General features: G+C 44.7%; 1 protein-coding gene across 2 annotated transcripts in view; it reads left to right on the top strand.

Annotated features, from left to right (window-relative positions):
* Positions 1–12,304, top strand: part of LOC120919155 (lysosomal alpha-glucosidase-like) — a 273,064-nt gene extending 260,760 nt beyond the window's left edge. For both annotated transcript variants that reach the window (XM_040331191.1, XM_040331192.1), the window contains exon 20: positions 10,797–12,304. In XM_040331191.1, coding sequence (XP_040187125.1) covers positions 10,797–10,859 — 63 coding nt within the window. In that variant the 3' untranslated portion in view covers positions 10,860–12,304. The remainder of the gene's footprint in view (positions 1–10,796) is intronic.
* Positions 12,305–20,571: the final 8,267 nt, after the last annotated feature.

The following is a 20,571-nucleotide window of genomic DNA, read 5'->3' as shown; positions in this document are numbered from 1 at the left end:
ATACCGTTTGATTCCCAGAGTGAAATGGACCAGGGATTCGTCCACAGAGATGTTTTGTTCCGGGATGTAAAGTTCGGCAAACTTACTATTAAAAAAATCTATTAGGGGGGGAATTTTATACAATCTATCAAAGTCCGTATGATTTCGGGGGGGCCACTGCGAGTTGTCACTGAAATGCAGGAACCGTATGATCATGTCATAGCGGGACCTGGACATCGTAGCTAAAAAAAATTGGCATATGGTGGATGGGCTTTTTAGTCAATTTTTTTGTAAGCCCCATGTTCAGCGTAAGGTCTAAAAACAATCTTAGATCCTCCATTGTTAGGGGTCTCCATTCAAAAGGGCAGGCATAGTATGAGTTGGGGTTGTTTTGTATGTACTGACGTGCAAAAAGATTTCTTTGTTCTATGATGCTTTGAAGGAACTCATCAGGGGAAAAAAAAAAAAAAAAATTGATTTCAGAGAAACCTTCGGTGTTGGCCTGCACACCTGGCTGAGCTGTGAAAGGGGGGATTGTGGCTGACCCTGTGCTAGAAGGCAGTCACAACGGATTGGCCAAGCCATCCGGAAGATGGGTTTGGGTACTACTTCCTCAGCGTGAAATTCCAGAGCTTGTACTGGGCCTTTCCTCCTGGGTTCTAGCGTCGTTGGCATTTCCTGATTGGCCACTGGGGTGTCTGGCACTGCTGGTAGCTGCCTGGGGTTCAGACCATCTTCTTTTTTGGACGGACTACTTCCTCCTCCTATTCGGATGTACTGATTTCGGGGGGCTCATATTCCGAACCTGAATCGAAACTGGAATCAGAACTGTACTGGGGCGGTGAGAGCTCCCAGCTGCTCTCATCGGTCTGGGTTAGCATTTGGCATGCCTCTTCTGGGGTGTATAATCTTCTGGACATGGTGGCTGTATGACAGGGCTGCACTATAGGGACTAATTGGCTGTACATCAGCTAGAAATTGGCAACTAGAAAAAGGGCCCACGGGACAGGTACTCCTGATGGAGGTGACGGGTACTCCTGATGGAGGTGACGGGTACTCCTGATGGAGGTGACGGGTACTCCTGATGGAGGTGACGGGTACTCCTGATGGAGGTGACGGGTACTCCTGATGGGGTGACGGGTACTCCTGATGGAGGTGACGGGTACTCCTGATGGAGGTGACGGGTACTCCTGATGGAGGTGACGGGTACTCCTGATGGAGGTGACGGGTACTCCTGATGGAGGTGACGGGTACTCCTGATGGAGGTGACGGGTACTCCTGATGGAGGTGACGGGTACTCCTGATGGGTGACGGGTACTCCTGATGGGTGACGGGTACTCCTGATGGGGGTGATGGGTACTCCTGATGGGGGTGATGGGTACTCCTGATGGGGGTGACGGGTACTCCTGATGGGGGTGACGGGTACTCCTGATGGGGGTGACGGGTACTCCTGATGGAGGTGACGGGTACTCCTGATGGGTGACGGGTACTCCTGATGGGTGACGGGTACTCCTGATGGGGGTGATGGGTACTCCTGATGGGGGTAACGGGTACTCCTGATGGGGGTGACGGGTACTCCTGATGGGGGTGACGGGTACTCTGGATGGGGGTGACTGGTACTCAGGTACTCCTGTTGGGGGTGACGGGTGCTCCTGATGGGGGTGACAGGTACTCTTGATGGGGGTGACAGGTACTCCGGTACTCCTGATGGAGCCAACAGGTACTTCTGATGGGGGTGACAGGTACTCCTGATGGGGGTGACGGTACTCCTTTTTTATGGGGGTGACGGGTACTCATGTACCCCTGATGGAGGTGACAATTACCCTTGATGGGGGTGACGGGTACTCAGGTACTTCTGATGGAGGTGACGGTGATGTAGACTCATTACTTAATTGATTTCCCTGATCCAATCTCAGGGCTAACCGATCCTGCCGCCTGATCCAAATTACTATGGGTGAGACAAATGCAATTTACAGACAAAATAAATTCACATGCTCACCTCTGTCTCGATTCCAACAACAGCAAAAAGGGAATGGCTGCCGTCTAGGCAGTTACCTTTATTTTCAGCACACGAGCACAAAATGCATTTTCATTGGTCAACATTAAACCGAAACACCCATCAATCCTCAATACCACCCACCCCCTTGTGAGTCTGTCATTGGTCAATTCATATAGAAGGGTGGTTACTCCTCACAAGTTCATTTCAGCTCTTCCAAAAGTCACACAGGCTCAGGCCTCGTACACACGACAGAGTTTCTCGGCAGAACTCAGCGAGAAACTCGGTCAGAGCCGGATTCTGCCGAGAAACTCTGTCGTGTGTACACTTTCGGCCCGATGGAGCCGCCGAGGAACTCGTCGAGAAAATAGAGAACATGTTCTCTATTTTCTCGTTGTTCTATGGGAGCTCTCGGCCCGCCGAGCTCCTCGGCAGCTTCAGGGCTGAACTGGCCGAGGAACTCGATGTGTTTGGCACGTCGAGTTCCTCGGCCGTGTGTACGAGGCCTCACAGTTCATTTAGGAATGCAATGGGTGCTGGGAACTTCCTCTCGAAAAGGTCCACACAAGCCTCAAAGGAAAATGTCCAGGAATTCAACATAAAGGAGGGGCCGTAATTAGGAGTGAGGGGGGGAAATAGCTGCTTCTTGATAATAATTCTTTGTATATTCAAAGTTCTAAGATGTACTTATAACTCTAAAACATTTATTTCTTCATTTTATCAATATTCGACAATATCTGCATTGCAACACATACCCATACATACATATGCATATATATCTTATAAGAATACAAGAAAAGCAACATTTGGCAACATTCAAGTGATTCTAATAATAAAAAGAATTAGTCTACTTTGAAAATAGGGATTTTATAATCATCCACTACAACGGGTACTCGGGTACTCCTGATGGAGGCGACAAGTACTCCTGATGGGGGCGACAGGTACTGAGGTACTCCTGATGGGGGTGACGGTTACTCAGGTACTTTTGAAGGGTGGGGTGACGGGTACTCAGGTACACTTGATGGGGGGGTGACAGGTACTCTTGATGGGGCCGACAGGTACTCCGGTACTTTTGATGGGGGGGGTGACAGGTACTCTTTATTCAGGGGGGCAATCTGGACACAGTACTATTATGTACACACTAACTGTAACTCACTGTTCTGATTTCTCTTCGCACAGGATCGGTGTGAGGAGGAGAGCCCAGAGACAGCCGTTACAGTGCTGTTTGTTTACAATTGTGACAGGCTGTGATTGGACACAGCCGGTCACGTGGTAAAGAGGCTCTTTACCCAGATCGGGGTTAGGCTTTGTCCAGGGGACGAGCCTCGTGCCCGATCGCTGCGCGTGCCCGGGGCCGTTAACGAGTCGAGTGCACGCCTGCTGCATGGAAAGTGACCGGCTGTGATTGGAAACATTTATTTGGCTCTTTACCGTGATCGGGGATGTGTCTGAGGGACCTATCGCCGTGCTGCGGGCTGCCAGTACCGGCGAGAAGGGCTGGACGTCATATGACGTCCACCTGGATCGAGGAGGGGTTCCTGCTGGCGTCATTTTGCAATGGCCCGGTATGGAAGGGGTTAAAGTGGTGTTCTGGCCGAAATTACACTTTTTAAATAAAAATACCCCTATAATACACAAGCCTAATGTTTTCTAGTAAAGTTAGTCTGTAAACTAAGGTCCGTTTTGTTAGGTTATTACAGCATTTTGAAAGTTTATAAACTAGCATTAGACCGTGGCCATCTTAAGTGTGGGCATCTGAAGCCAGACTGTATTACTTCCTGGATTTCAGTATTGCAGATCTCGCACATGCTGCACAAGCAGTGTAATAGGTTTCTGGTCAGGTTTCCATTTCAACAGCAGTGTCAGAGGAAGTTGCAAACCTCTCCTCCCCCTCCTCCCTCCAGGAACCAGTAAATATGCTGCATGTAAAACAAGCAATATTATTCAAGAAATTATATATATATAGCAACAAAATTCATTTATGCATCTAGATGCATTGAAGACAACTTTATGAAGTTCAAACTGCGCATATTAACCACTTAACCCCCGGACCATATTGCTGGTCAAAGACCAGGCCACTTTTCGCGATTCGGCACTGCGTCGCTTTAACTGAAAATTGCGCGGTCGTGCAAGGTGGCTCCCAAACAAAATTGGCGTCCTTTTTTTCCCACAAATAGAGCTTTCTTTTGGTGGTATTTGATCACCTCTGCGGTTTTTAGTTTTTGCGCTAGAAACAAAAATAGAGCGACATTTTTGAAAAAAAATAATATTTTTTGCTTTTTGCTATAATAAATATCCCTAAAAAAAAAAAAATATATATATATATATATATATATATATATATATACATATAAAAAAAATTGGGACCATTGGCATTTTTATAGCGATCAGTGCTATAAAAATGCATTGATTATTATCAAATTGCCACTGGCAGGGAAGGGGTTTACACTAGGGGGCGAGGAAGGGATTAAGTATGTTCCCTGGGTGTGTTCTAACTGAAGGGGGGTGTGGACTGACTGGGGGAAATGACTGATCGCTGTTCATACATTGTAGGAACAGACGGTCAGGCACTTATCCCCTGACAGGACCGGGAGCTGTGTTTTTACACACACAGCTCCCGGTCCTCGCTCTGTAACGAGCGATCGCGGGTGCCTGGCGGCGATCGCGCCTGCCGGGCACGCGCGCCAGGATCGAGGACGAGCGGGGGGAATGCATGCGAAGCGCACGCGCCCCTATTGGCTGCTGGGAGAAATTACGTATAGCTACGTGATCTCGCCCAGCAGAGCCGACCTGCCGCCTTATAACTGCGGCGGCTGGTCGGCAATCAGTTAATGGTGAAAAATGGGGCTTGTGTTCTGGTGTTACATGGGATGGTGGGATTAGTTCAAAACTGCTTATTTACAACTATTTGCACAAACAACTTTGTCTATGTTATATAGATAATCGTTAAAATTGAGTAAATATTTCCCCATCACATAGCATGGCCCCCCTCCCCAAATTGCATCGTACCAGCACATTGCATCGCCCCCCCCACCAAATCGCATCACCCAAGCACATTGCATTGCCCCCCGCCACATCGCACCATCCCGCCACCAAATCACATCTCTCCATTACATCACTTCGCACCAGCACATTGCATCACCCCCCGCCAAATCACATCACATCGTACCATCACATTGCATTGCCCCCGCCAAATCGCATCACATTGCATCACCCCACCACCAAATCGCATCTCCCTAGCACATTGCATTGCCCCCTGCCAAATCGCATCACATCGTACCATCACACCGCATCGACACCAAATCGCATCACCCCAGCACATCGCATTGCCCCCTCCAAATTGCATTGCACCAGCACATTGCTTCTCCTCCACACCAAATCGCATCGCCCAAGCACATTGCATTGCCCCCCGCCAAATCGCATCACATTGCATCACCCCACCACCAAATCGCATCTTCCCAGCACATTACACTGCCCCTCGCCAAATCGCATCACATCGCACCGACACATTGCATCGCCCCCCCTACCAAATCGCATCGCCCAAGCACATTACATTGCCCCCCCGCCAAATTGAATCACATCGGCACACTGCATGCATCGCCTCCCCCCCCACCAAATCGCATTGCCCAAGCACATTGCATTGTCCCCCACCAAATCGCATCACATCGTACCATCACATGGCATCACCCCGCCACCAAATCGCATCGCCCCAGCACGTTGCATTGCCCCCTGCCAAATCGCATCACATTGCACCACCCTGCCACCAAATTGCATCTCCCCAGTATATTGCATTGCCCCAGCACATTGCATTGCCCCCCCGCCAAATTGCATCACATTGCACCACCCGCCACCAAATCGCATCTCCCCAGCACATTGCATTGCCCCCCCGCCAAATTGCATCACATTGCACCGGCACATTGCATCGCGCCCCCCACCAAATCGCATTGCCCAAGCACATTGCATTGCCCCCCGCCATATCGCATCACATTGCATCACCCCACCACCAAATCGCATCTTCCCAGCACATCGCCGCAGCACATTACATTGCCCCTCGCCAAATCGCATCACATCGCACCGGCACATTGCATCGCCCCCCCCCCACCAAATCGCATCACCCAAGCACATTACATTCCCCCCCGCCAAATTGAATCACATCGCACCGGCACACTGCATCACCTCCCCCCCACCAAATCGCATTGCCCAAGCACATTGCATTGCCCCCCGCCAAATTGCATCACATCGCATCACCCCGCCACCAAATCGCATCGCCCCAGCACGTTGCATTGCCCCCTGCCAAATCGCATCACATTGCACCATCACATTGCATCACCCCGCCACCAAATCGCATCTCCCCAGCACATTGCATCGCCCCCCGCCAAATCGCATCACATTGCACCGGCACATTGCATCGCGCCCCCCCACCAAATCGCATTGCCCAGGCACATTTGCATTGCCCCCCGCCAAATCGCATCACATTTTACCATCACATCGCATCACCCCGCCACCAAATCGCATCACTCCAGCACATTGCATTGCCCCCACCAAATCGCATCGCACCAGCACATTGCATTCCCCCCCACCAAATTGCATCACCCCAGCAAATTGCATTGCCCCCGCCAAATCGCACCGCCCCCTGTAAATTGCATCACATCACATCCCAGCCCATAGCCACCATCACATGTCCCCCCAGCACAGCACATTGTCACATTACATGTCACCCAGAACAGCACATTGCCACCATCACGTCACCCAGCACAGCACATTGCCAACATTACATGTCCCACAGCACAGCACATTGCCACATTACATGTCCCACAGCACATTGTCATATTACATGTCCCACAGCACATTGCTATCCTCCACCGATGATCTTGCTGCTAGGGTAAGGTGACCAGATTTTTAAAATTAAATCCGGGGACATATTTTTTTCTTTACTAGTAATGGCAACAATCAGTGACTCTGCCCGTCGCCGCCCGCCTCTCAAGTCTTATGCCGCATACACACGATCATTTTTCGGCATGAAAAAAACGATGCCAAAACGTCATTTAAAATGATCGTGTGTGGGCTTCACATCCTTTTTCGGCTTCTGAAAAACGACAAATAAAAAAATTCAAATATGCTGCATTTTTTAACGTCATTTTAAAAAATGTTGTTTTTCGGGTTTTAAAAAATGATCGTGTGTGGGCTAAAACAACGTTTTAAACCCGCGAATGCTCATAAGCAAGTTATGAGACGGGAGCGCTCGTTCAAGTAAAACTACCGTTCATAATGGAGTAAGCACATTCATCACGCTGTAACAGACAGAAAAGCTCGAATCGTCTTTTTCTAACAAGGGATCAGCTAAAGCAGCCCAAAGGCTAATGGAACTTTCCCTTTACAGTGCCGTCATACGTGTTGTACGTCACCGCACTTTTTTCATCATTTTTTAAAAACTATGGTGTGTGGGCAACATTGTTTTTAATGATGAAGTTGGAAAAACTTCGTTTTTTGGACATGCTGAAAAACTTCGTTTTTTTTCATGCCGAAAAATGATTGTGTGTACGCGGCATTACTCTTTAGGCCCCGGGTACTACTGGATGGGGAGCGGAGGAAGATCACTCCGCCAGGGAAGGCACGGAGATAGGCAGGTGGCTGGCCAGGATTTGAGCCAAGGCAGAAGAACATGCGAGCGAAGCTGAATGGGCATGCGCCCAAAACTGAAGAAATATTCCCTCCACTCTGACCAGCACATGATCATCAGAAAGGGGCACAGATAATGGGAAAAATACAACCCCCCTATGCTATTAGGCACGGCGGAGCGGGGGGGGTGTAATTCAATTAATTTTATTTAAATTCTGCACTGATTGTCTTTGAAATTGCCCCTGCCCCCTATTAAATCCAATCTGAGGACAAAACCAGGGACAGACTTGGTCTGGGGACAGTGTCCTCAATCAGGGGACTGTCCCCTGAAACTGGGGATGTCTGGTCACCCTATGCTAGGGGACGCTAGGTGAACACTGGCAACAATAGCCTGGTTGCCCTCATTGAAAATGGCGCCGGCGTCATTTCCGGTTTTGCATCGTCATTTCCGGTTTTGAAAAAAAAAAACTTGATATTACGGCCCAGGGACGCCTATGCCTTCTGGGATTGATGACAAACATATCCCAGGAGGCATAGCGGTCCGTGGATGACACACCAAGTCTGCCCCGGCCTGAATGAGAAATAAACAGTCATATAACAGTGAGTCAGTGAGAAACTTGTATAAATAAAACACATGCGAGCTGAATCGCCTCTGGGCGCTTAGTATCCATTTCCTACGTATAATTAGCCTTCAGAATAGATGGGTTTTGATTTTTTTCCTGAAGGCCTGGTGATCCACTTCCGTGCGTATACTGGTTGGTAGATCATTCCACAGTCTAGGTCCTTGGACTGCAAATCTTTGTTTTCCTTTGGACTTGTATCTGGCCTTAGGTATCTGGAGTCGTTTTTGATCGGTGAAACAAAGAACGCGATGGGGGTTGTGGCATTTAAATTTTTCGCATAGATATTGTGGGGCACTTCCTTGAACACACTTATGTGTGAGACAAAGTGCCTTAAAGGTAAGTCTGTCTTTTACAGGTAACCAGTGGAGGAATCTCAGGGAGGGAGAGATTGATTCCCATGTTTTTTTCCCAGTCACAAGTCGTGCCGCCGTATTTTGAACGACTTGTAGACGAGCGATTTGGTACTTTGGGAGTCTGAGGTAAGGGGCGTTGGCATAGTCAAGTCTGGAGTTGATTATCGTTCCCACCATGACTGCCATGTCTTCTTTGGGGATAAAGGGAACGAGTCTACGTAGCAGGCGTAGCAGATGGTGAGATCCGCTGACTACCGAACTTATTTGTGCATCCATTGTCATATTTGAGTCAAAAGTGACTCAAATGAGTTTAAAAAATAAAAAAATTGTCATATGCCAAATCAATGAAAGGGGACAGACCTACAGGGGATGCAGCAAAGTGTTAAAATAGGGTGGAACTCCACTTTAAGTGGTTAATGACCATTTTTTGCGATACAGCACTGCATTAATTTAACTGCCAATTTCGTATGTGCTACGATGTACCCAAATAAAATTGATTTCTTTTTTTATTTTTGCGTTGTAGGCATAAAAAGAGCGTATTTTTTTAAAAATATATATATTTTTTACTTTCTGCTGTAAAAAACATCCAATAAATTTTTAAAAAAAAATCTAATTTCTTCATCAGTTTAGGCCAAAATGTATTCTGCTACAGATTTGTGGTGTAAAAAAATCCCAATAAGTGTATATAGATTGGTTTGCGCAAAAGTTATTGCGTCTACAATGGGATTTTTTATGGCATTTTTATGTATTTCTTTTTTTTTTTTTTACTAGTAATGGCAGTGATTAATAATTTTTAGCGGGACTGTGACAATGCAGGGGACAAATCAGATACCTGACACTTTTTTGGGGACCAGCGACATTATTACAGTGATCAATACTAAAAATATGCACTGTTACTGTACTAATGACACAGTCAGGTGAATGGCTTAACATCAGGGGCGATTAAATGGTTAAACGTGTCCCTAGGGGGTGTTTGCTAACTGCGAGGGGATGCTCTGACTGGGGGGAACACAGAGATAACTAACTTCTCCCCTGTCAGAATGGCAAGCAGCCTTGTTGACATAGGCAGACTGCCGTTCTGCCCCTCTCAATAACAATTGCTGATTTGCTCCCCCTCTGTCCAATCGGTGTGATCGTGCCTCTCTCGCCACACACCCCCTATTGGCTATTGCAGAAAATGACAATGGGTTACTTGATTTCATGCAATAGAGCCGACCTGCCGCAGTACATGTACCATAGGCGGTCAGCAAGAGGTTAAAAAGAGGAGGAAAATAATACTGTAAATAAATTGAAAATAAATGTAAATAAAAGTTTCCCTTGTGCACAATTAGATTCTTTGTCTAATTTTGGGAGAATAAAAAGATACAACCTGATTGGCTACATTGTGCGGCTTCTCTCCTTTATGCCTGGTAGTGTTATGCTAGAGTAGACATCTCCAGCTGATGTCTGGGGATTCGAGAGAGGGTTTTATTTACTTTCACGTTAAAACTGTAAACTTTAACGTTTACAAAGTGTTTGTAAAGTTTACACATGCATCCTATGCAGGTATTTAGCCATCAATAAAAGTGTAAGTTTCAGTTTGAAATGAAAAAGCTAAATACTTTTTGTCACACCGCAGCCGTGCGGTCACATGATCCCCCTGTGCTGGCTGGCCTTGTTCTATGGAGAGAAGCAGGAAATGCCAAGATTCCCCAGTGATGTCAGTGGGCCAGCACAAGGAGATCTCGGCCCCTTCCGCTTCTCTCCATAGATCGAGGCCGACCAGCACAGGGGGGATCATGTGACAGAACGGCTGCGATGTGACAAAAAGTATTTAGCCTTTCTAATTTCAAACAAACACTTACACTTTTGTCTGTGGCTGGATACCTGGATGGGATACATTGATATGTACTGCATTATGCAGCTGAATAGCAGAAGGGGCAGGGTGGAAAGCACTCTCATGCTGTCAGCAGGGGGGGGGGGGCTGTCAGAGGAGACACAGTGAATGACAGAAGCACATAAACTGACCACTGTGTCAGTAGCTCAGCAGTCATGATTACTGTGGTCAGCACAGACAGGGGGACACAGGAACTTGCAAAATCAACCAGGTTTATTACAAGTTAGGAAGAAAACTGTTTGTAACCCTAATGAAAAAAATTCTTCAAGTACTGTTGATGTTAGTATTACTTTGTTTTTCACGCTTGGTTTGTTTTTTTCTCCATTCATATACAATTATTTTTCCCTTAGGTTTTCTCAGTAGAGAAGCTCTCTCTATCAATACAAAACCAGTTTACAATCACCTGGTCTTGATGTTGTAGTTCATCATTGGAAAAAGTGACTTTATTGAGATATATGCTGATTTTCCTGTTTTTGCATGTTTGGATTATGGTACGTACTCTATTACTGTCATTTGATCCAGTCTAATGGCAGCATGTTAGACTTCAGAAAAAAGGTTCAGTTTACTAAGACCCATGTAATATCTATCATAGCGATCATTATTTTTGTGCCGTTAAACTGTTATTTTCAACTCTCAATGACTGTTATTGTTCAAAGTAACATTTTTATGGCAATAATTGTAACATCTAAGTGAATTGAGATGAAGGTCTAATCTGGCAAAAAAATTATGCACAGCCCTGTTCAGGGGAGCTTTTTCAGGAATATTTAGTCCTTGTTGGTGATTGGATGCTTGTTGTGGTGGATCTATGCAGATGAATGTTAAATTATGACTGACTACTTGATTTTATAATGATTTTGCAAATTAACCTTCACTGGCCAGAACAGTTGCTTAGCAGTTTGTATAAAATGTGGTTGTACTTTTATGTAAATGTGTCCCTCATTTAATAAATGCAGTGCAGTACCCCTGTACACTACCTTGTTTTTGGTGGTGCAGGGCAATGTTTGCTTTCAGTTTTCTTCCCTGCTATTGCGCTCTACTGTGCATATGCAAGTTCTGTACATGAATGGGAGCCTGACATGTGTAGCCCTCCCATTAATTTCTATAGATATTGAATATGCATCTGCACAGTGAAGCACAACAGTAGGAAAGAAAATTGAAATCAAGCACTGCTGACCAAGGTATTTTTTTTACCTACTACCTAAGGGGGTTGGAGTTACATATAGTATTTATTTTAAAATACAAGCTATCCTGTGAAATAGATGTAAATTCAGTTAGTCTCATATGTATGCTTTGAAAACAACTTTTGATATGATGTTGGTCTATTTAAGTAGGCAGCTTACGTAAATTATTTTTGTGATCCTGCCATGGCGATCCTTGTTCAGGTACATCCTGTTATTAGATGACAACTGTCTCCTAAATGAGTGTCTGCATTCTCACTCAGTCATATGTGCTGATGGGGACTACAAGAGGCGTGCTGACACACACACATTGTGCAGCTATGAGCCCTCATTGCCGCTATCAGGAAGCTAATTTGGAGCAAGAATATATATGTATCTGATGCTGGAGTGAATGCATAAGGAATCGAATAACAGAAACCCAGAGGGGAACTACAGCACTCAGATACAAAAAAAAGATGGAAAAAAGTCACTTATTTATCATCACATGCAAAATTAAATATCATCCAGTTGGAGTTTGAACAAAGCAGCACATTTTTAAAAGTTACAGTAGCAGAACCTGTTATCCAAAGTATTTTATAGCGAGCATGGTGCCACAAAGGGAATTGATTGTTGAATTAGGCTTTTGGTACCCTTATTTTACTGTCCTGCTGATCCAATAAACACATTTTTGAAACCTCTTATTGCGTGTTGCGTTTTTCATCTTTATACAAATGTTAGGGTCACTATATTTAAAGGACACTGGTCAAGAATGTGCATTAGTCAAATCAATTTTTAATTACACTTTTTATTTATTTTTTGGGGGGAAGGGGATCTTAAAATCCTCTCGACAGGGGTATAGTATATACCTGCGTATAAGGTAAATAGGTACAGGAGAAATTATGGGAGGACGGTGGAGTCCATCAAGCATGCGGGAAAAGAAGTGGTTAAATTTATAAGAATTTTTTTCTGTTTCGTTTCATACTATAAGTTTAAAAGGTTGAAAGTTAGAAAGACAATGAACTGCTGGTTATAAGATAAATAAGGTGGGAAAATGGGGGCGGCTTGGGATAGATTTATGTATGTCATATGTCATATGTGTTGTAAAGTTATACAGTTACAAAGGGAAAAGAGAGAAGGGAAAGAGAAAAGGTAAAATATGTGGACTCTGGGTCAACGGTTGAGTAGATAGAGGGCACTTGCCTGGTTGACAACACCCCCCCCCCCCATAATAAACACCCCCCATAATAAACGCCTTTCCTCTGAGTGGAAGATAAGTCAGAGACATTACAGTCTAATCTCCCAGGGGAATTTAAAAGTTTTTTTTTTTTTCCTCCTCTCCTCCCCTTTCCTCTTTATCCCCTACCGGACGGACTCAATTACAAGAGAAATGGCTAAGATAACATTCACCTCATATAACGTCAAGGGACTCAATATCCCAGAGAAACGGATAAGGCTGTTCTCGGAATTAAATAGACTTTAAAGGGGTTGTTAAAGTACCATTTTTTCCCCTAAATAGCTTCCTTTACCTTAGTGCAGTCCTCCTTCACTTACCTCATCCTTCGATTTTGCTTTTAAATGTCCTTATTTCTTTTGAGAAATCCTCACTTCCTGTTCTTCTGCCTGTATCTCCACACAGTAATGCGAGGCATTCTCCCTGGTGTGGAGTGTTGTGCTCACCCCCTCCCTTGGACTACAGGACAGTCAGGGCACCCACTAACACACAGCTCCTTTCTGCAACGTAGAGAGCACCCTAACTCTCCTGTAGTCCAAGGGAGGGGGCGAGCACGACACTACACATCAGGGAGAAAGCCTTGCATTACTGTGTGGAGTTACAGACAGAAGAACAGGAAGTGAGAATTTCTCAGAAGAAATAAGGACATTTAAAAGCAAAATAGAAGGATGAGGTAAGTGAAAGAAGACTGCAATAAGGTAAAGGAAGCTATTTAGGGAAAAAAATGGACCTTTACAACCCCTTTAAATCACAGATTACCATTTAAAAAAAGGTAACAAAAACAAACTTCAAAGACCATAGATTCCCGACAATATACCATAGTACATCACAGAGCTCTAAATCATGTGGAGTCTCTATTATGATTTCAAAACAGACACAATGGAAGGAATCTAGGATAATTACGGATGAGGAAGGATGTCTATTTGATAGTTAAAGGAACACTGGGTCAACAAAAAGTCACATTAGTGAACATATATTTATCAAATGAAGATCAGATAAATTGCTTGGAGCTATACCTACAGCTGGTACATCAACATAGGGAGGGAATCCTGGTGATGGGTGGTGATCTTAACCACTTGGCACCTAGCCCATTGCCAAAGTACGTCCTGTTTTTGAAGATGGTTATCTCGGTAACAGCAGCAGCTGCTGCCACAACCGAGGTATCCATCTTTAGTGCCAACGGTCCTGTAAACGATAACGGCGGTCTCCGCGGCGGATTCGCCGCGAGATCGCCGTTATCGGTGGCGGGAGAGGGCCCTCCCGCCGCTCTCCCGCGCCCTCCGCCGCTTACCGGAGCCGTCGGTAGCAGCGGAGGAGATCGGGTCCATTCGGCACCTGTGTGGGGATGCGACTGAGGGAAAAATCGCCCCCACCCGTCCCCATATCTCTGCTGGGCAGAAGTGACGTCAAAACGTCAGTCCCGCCCAGCGTCTTAAAGCAACATTTTTGTTTTCTGTCATTTGAAAAAATGACAGTTTAATTTTTTTTTCTTTTTTTGCATTTAAGCCTAAATATGAGATCTGAGGGGGTAATCCACAAAGATCCGGCGTAACGTAAATTTTACCATTTAAGTTACACTGCCTTAAAATTTCTACCTAAGTGCCCGATCCACAAAGCACTTACCTAATTTTTGGCTGTGTAACTTAAATTCCGCCGGCGCAAGGCGTTCCTCTTTTCATGGGGGCGATTCCCATTTAAATTAGGTGCGCTCCCTCGCCGGCCGTACTGCGCATGCTCGTGACGTCATTTTCCCGACGTGCATATCGCGAAATTACGTTACGCCGAGCTTTGTGGATTGCGACGGGTCAATAAAGTTGCGTCGAAAAAAAAAAAACATACGGCAGAAAAAAAAAATTCAAAACCAAAAAAAAACCGCGTCGCTGGACAGAAGGGTCTGCTGGTGTAAACAGTTTACACTTTGTAAAAGCAGCCATAATTTTGCGTTTGCAAACTAAAACTTACGGAGAAAAAACGAAGCGTAAAAGCTTTGTGGATCTCCGTAAGTGCTAATTTGCATACCCGAGGCGGCATTTCGACACGAAATGCCCCCAGCGGCGGATGCGGTACTGCATCCTAAGATCCGGCAGTGTAAGTCCCTTACACATGTCGGATCTTCTGCCTAACTATAAAAAACTGATTCTGTGGATCAGTTCCATAGTTAGACACAGGCATACGACGGCGTAACAGCAGTTACGCCGGCGTATCCCTTTTGAGGATCTGGCCCTGAGGTCTTTTTGACCCCAGATCTCATATTTAAGAGGACCTGTCATGCTTTTTTCTATTACAAGGGATGTTTACATTCCTTGTAATAGGAATAAAAGTGATATTTTTTTTTTTATTTCAGTGTAAAAAATTATAAAAATAAAAATAAATAAGAAAACAAAAAAAATATTTTTTAAAAACGCCCCGTCCCGACGAGCTCACGCACAGAAGCGAACGCATACGAGAGTAGCGCCCGCATATGAAAACGGTGTTCAAACCACACAAGTGAGGTATCGCCGCGATCGTTAGAGCGAGAGCAATAATTCTAGCCCTAGACCTTCTCTGTAGCTCAAAAAATGCAACCTGTAGAATTTTTTAAACGTCGCCTATCGAGATTTTTAAGGGTAAAAGTTTGACGCCATGCCACGAGCGGGCGCAATTTTTAAGCGTGTCATGTTGGGTATCATTTTACTCGGCGTAACATTATCTTTCACAATATATAAAAAAATTGAGCAAAAATTATTGTTGTCTTATTTTTTAATTAAAAAAATTGTTTTTTTTCCCCAAAAAAGTGCGCTTGTAAGACCGCTGCGCAAATACTGTGTGACAAAAAGTATTGCAATGACTGCCATTTTATTCCCTAGGATGTCTGCTAAAAAAAAAATATATAATGTTTGGGGGTTCTGATTAATTTTTTAGCAAAAAAATTGTGATTTTTACATGAAGGAGAGAAGTGCCAAAATAGGCCCGGTTGTCAAGTGGTTAATATGGCTTTAGACCCTATAAAAGACACTTCGAAAGGTACCTCTCATCTATCATATGTTAAATTGAGAAAAGCATAAAAACTCCTACAAGATTTACATAGATAGTTGGAGGACTGTTTGCACACAGGACAGGGACTACATGTTTTTTTCGGCAAAATAAAAAACGTATACCAGAATAGACTATGTTCTAATATCTCAAAACATAGTTACATCCCTTGTAGATGCCCCTATTGGGTCATTTACCCTCTCTGATCATGCTCCGACAAGCTGTACAATAAAACTGGGGGAGGCGGATATCAAAGAATGACAAGATTAATGAGACTCTGTTAAAAGATAGTGAATATGAGGGGAAATTAAGATCAGAATTGGAGTGCTTTTTCACACTAAATGACACAGGAGAAACAACTACCTTCTGTCTGTGGGACACGCATAAGTGTGTCATGAGCAGTAATTTTATCTCCATGGGGGCGCATAGGAAGCGGAAGCTTAATGAACAGATAGATCTGATGCTCAAGCGGATAAGGGAACTGGAAACGGTACATAAAAAATCCCAGCACAATTAATAGAACAAGAACTAGACATCACACGGGAGAAGCTGAATCTACTGCTAATAGATAAAGCCAAAGCTAAATTAACCAGAGGGAGGAGAACATTTTATACATTTGGGAACAAGCGAAGAAGAATGTTGGCAAATGCTCTCAGAGAAACTAATACACGTAATCATATTACACAAAGTAAAACACAAAAAGATGAGATGGTTAGTACCCCACAAATAATCGCTCAATGCTTCAAAGAGTATTATGAGGGCTTATATCAGGTAGAAGAGAAATCTACTACAGAAAATGCTCAAAAGAAATGGACAAGGGCCAGGGAATATATAAGAGAAACAGAGATGCCAAAATGTATGGATGAAGTAATCAGAGAAATAGACGAACCAATCACAAATGAGGAGTTTGTGGGAGCAATAAAACTTTTGAAGCTAGGGAAAGCGCCGGGCCCAGATGGGTATTCTCTATCATACTGTAGAATGTTTGCAGAAGAACTGGCTCTGAGATTCATAGCAGCATATAACTCACTGTGCGAGGGAAAGGAAATTCCGAAGGAGACACAGTTGGCACATATAACAGTCATCCCAAAGGAGGGGAAAGACCCGTCACAATGCACCAGCTACCGCCCTATATCATTGTTGAACGGGGATCTTAAAGTTTTCACAAAGATTATTGCCACAAGACTAATAGACCATATCCCTGTTTAATTACATCCAGACCAGGTGGGATTTACCCCGGGGAGGGAAGGAAGAGAGAACACACAATGAGTGGTGAGCGCGATTTATTTAGCACAGAAACTTCGGAAGCCAATGGTATTGGTATCTGCGGACGCAGAAAAAGCCTTTGATAGGGTAGATTGGATTTTTTTAAAAGCCACCCTACAGCATATAGGTCTGGGAGAAGGGATGATGAATTGGTTTTCCAATCTATACTTGGTACTGAGCGCAAGGGTTAAAATAGAAGACAGAATCTCGGAGCTATTTCTTATTCGAAATGGGACAAGACAGGGCTGTCCATTGTCGCCCATTATTTTCATTTTGACAATGGAACCCTTTTTAAGGAAGATACGGGCAAACATGAATATTAAGGGCATAATAATGGAAGGTGAAAAACAGAAATTAGCGGCCAACGACGACGATTTTTTTTTTTTTATAACTTCCCGGTAGTAGCCCTGCCTTCCCTACTATTGGAACAATGGTCCAGATTCACAAAAGGGATACGACGGCGTATCTCCTGATACGCCGTCGTATCTCTGTTTCTATCTATGCGACTGATTCATAGAATCAGTTACGCATAGATATCCATAAGATCCGACAGGTGTAATTGTTTTACACTGTCGGATCTTAGGATGCAGTACCGCGGCCGCTGCTGGGGGGAGTTTGCGTCGTAAACCAGCGTCGGGTATGCAAATTAGGAGTTACGGCGATCCACGACGGATTTTCGCGTTCGCTACGTCGCCGCTATTCTAGTTTCCCGTCGCAAAGTTAGTCGTCGTTTTGGGTGCCCTAACTGTAGTCCGCAATCGTATTGCTGTCTAAAGTATGGCCGTCGTTCCCGCGTCGAAATTTAAAATTTAACGTCGTTTGCGTAACACGTCCGGGAATACGGAAGTACGCTACGCGCGTCGCCGTTCGAAAAAATGACGTCACGGCGCGCAAAGCATGATGGGAATTGCGAAACGGAGCATGCGCAGTAGGTCCTAATTTAATCGAATCGAATCTAATTTAAATGGCACACGCCCATTTGAATTGGCCCGCCTTGCACCGGAGGCTGCCAGCATAGTTTTCATCGCAAGTGCTTTGTGAATCAGGCACTTGCGATGAAAACTTGCGGCGGTGTAACGTATCTACGATAAGTTACGCCGCCGCTAGTCTACGTGAATCTGGCCCTAAGAGACTATGGAAGGCTATCCAATTTCAAGGTCAATTATGGGAAATCAGAGGCGATGGGAATAGAAATAAATTCTTCTTTAATGCACCAGATAACTACGCAATTTGAATTCAGATGGACAGATTCCTACATAAGTTATTTATGGACAAAATATCGAGGAATTTAAACAAATTATTCTAACCTAATTATGTACCATTGAGGAGACGGATCAAATTAGACCTACTGAGATGGGATAAAGAAATTTTCACATGGTTCGGGCGGACAAATACAATGAAGATGAATGTGCTACCGAGCCTTCTGTATTTAATACAGACTCTACCGATTAAAATTCCCCCAAGTTATCTAAGAGATCTAGGGTCAAGGTTTTTGAAATTCACGTGGGCAGGGAAACCGGTTATAGTACGAAGAACTATTTTGTCACTACCCAAAGGAGAAGGAAGGATTAGGTTTCCGGACCCAGTAAAATACCAAGAAGCGTCTCATTTAGTTAGAGTAATGGAGTGGTGTGGGTTCAATAAGAAACCCTGGATAAAGATGGAACAGGCGATGGTGGATATACCGCTGACATCATCACCCTGCGCCTGTCAAGTGACGTCTAAAGTGTGGTGCATTGGCAAAGGAGCAACGAAGCGAGTGCCCGAATCAACGTGGAGCACCGACAGCAAGGACTGGGCATAAATGCTAGAAGCAGGTCACCGACTGGCCACATACACATCCTAGGAAACGGTACCGAAACATCCAATTCGGACTGAAGGAGGCCATTGATGTTATTCCATTTAGCCCCACGGCTTAGTGACTCCCCTCACGGGGTACTCACATTCAACAACAAAGGAATTAAGTAGCCAGATCCAAAGGTGACAACAAGCAACTCTTTGGTAACTGATTACATAGTTACATAGTTAGTCTGGTTGAAAAAAGACACAAGTCCATCCAGTTCAACCACAAAAAAAATAAAAATAAACAAACAAAATAAAAAACACAATACAATCCCATACACCCAACTCCATACCCACAGTTGATCCAGAGGAAGGCAAAAACCCCAGCAGAGCATGATTCAATTTGCTACAGCAGGGGAAAAAATTCCTTCCTGATCCCCCGAGAGGCAATCGGATTTACCCTGGATCAACTTTACCTATAAATGTCAGTACTCAGTTATATTCTGTACATTTAGGAAAGAATCCAGGAAAGCAATCTACTGAGCTGGCCAGAACCATGTCTGGAGGGAGTCTGTTCCACATTTTCACAGCTCTTACTGTGAAGAAACCTTTCTGTATTTGGAGATGAAATCTCTTTTCCTCTAGAGTGCCCCCTTGTCCTCAGTGTTGACCGTAAAGTGAATAACTCAACACCAATTTCACTTTATGGACCCCTTATATATTTGTACTTGTTGATCATCCCCCCTTATTCTCCTCTTCTCAAGAGTGAATACATTTAGTTCTTCTAATCTTTTCTCATAGCTGAGCTCCTCCATTCCTCTTATTAGTTTGGTTGCCCTTCTCTGCACTTTCTCCAGTTCTCCGATATTCATCGCTGGACAGGACCGCTGATCATCCGTCGCTGGATAGAAGACAACGTTGGAGCAGGGAGCCGCATTGAGAGTGGATTACCACCGCTGGATTTTTTTTTTTTTAATAAAGGAATTTTTTCTACGGTGTCTGTGTTTTTTTTAACTATTTACACTTCCTTCGTGAAATGGTAGAGGTACAGTGTACCCCATTACCAATTCACATAGGGGGGGGCCAGGATCTGGGGGTCCCCTTTGTTAAAGGGGTCTTCCAGGTTCAGATAAGCCCCCCGCCCACAGACCCCCACAACCACCGGGCAAGGGTTGTGGGGATGAGGCCCTTGTCCCCATCAACATGGGGACATCCTCTCCATGTTGAGGGCATGTGGCCTGGTGCGGTTCAGGTGCGGTTTTCTGCGGCCGGCCAGGTTAACGTGCTCGGATAAGGGTCTGGTGTGGATTTTTGGGGGAACTCCACGCCATTTTTTTTTTAAATTTGGGGTGGAGTTCCCCTTAAAATCCACACCAGACCTGAAGGGTCTGGTATGGATATTTGGGTGGAACCCCACGTCATTTTTTTTTTAAATTGACGGCCGGGTTCCCCTTAATATCCATATAAGACATGAAGGGCCTGTTAATAGAATTTGGGGGGGACCCCACGCTTTTTTTTTTTTTTTATATGAATGAATCATCTCTGGATTGCCAGAGCCGACAATTCATTAGAGCCGCAAAGCCGGTTTTAAATGCCTTTTTTTCTTTCAGAAATGACACTTTGTGCAGGGACAGTTCTATGTACAGGAAACATGCGCTTTTTCACATGCTGACTTTA

This window comes from Rana temporaria, chromosome 12, assembly GCF_905171775.1.
Source record: "Rana temporaria chromosome 12, aRanTem1.1, whole genome shotgun sequence".
NCBI classification, from domain to species: Eukaryota; Metazoa; Chordata; class Amphibia; order Anura; family Ranidae; genus Rana; species Rana temporaria.
Note: the sequence above shows the minus strand (reverse complement) of the source record. Positions and strands in the feature narration are given on the sequence as shown.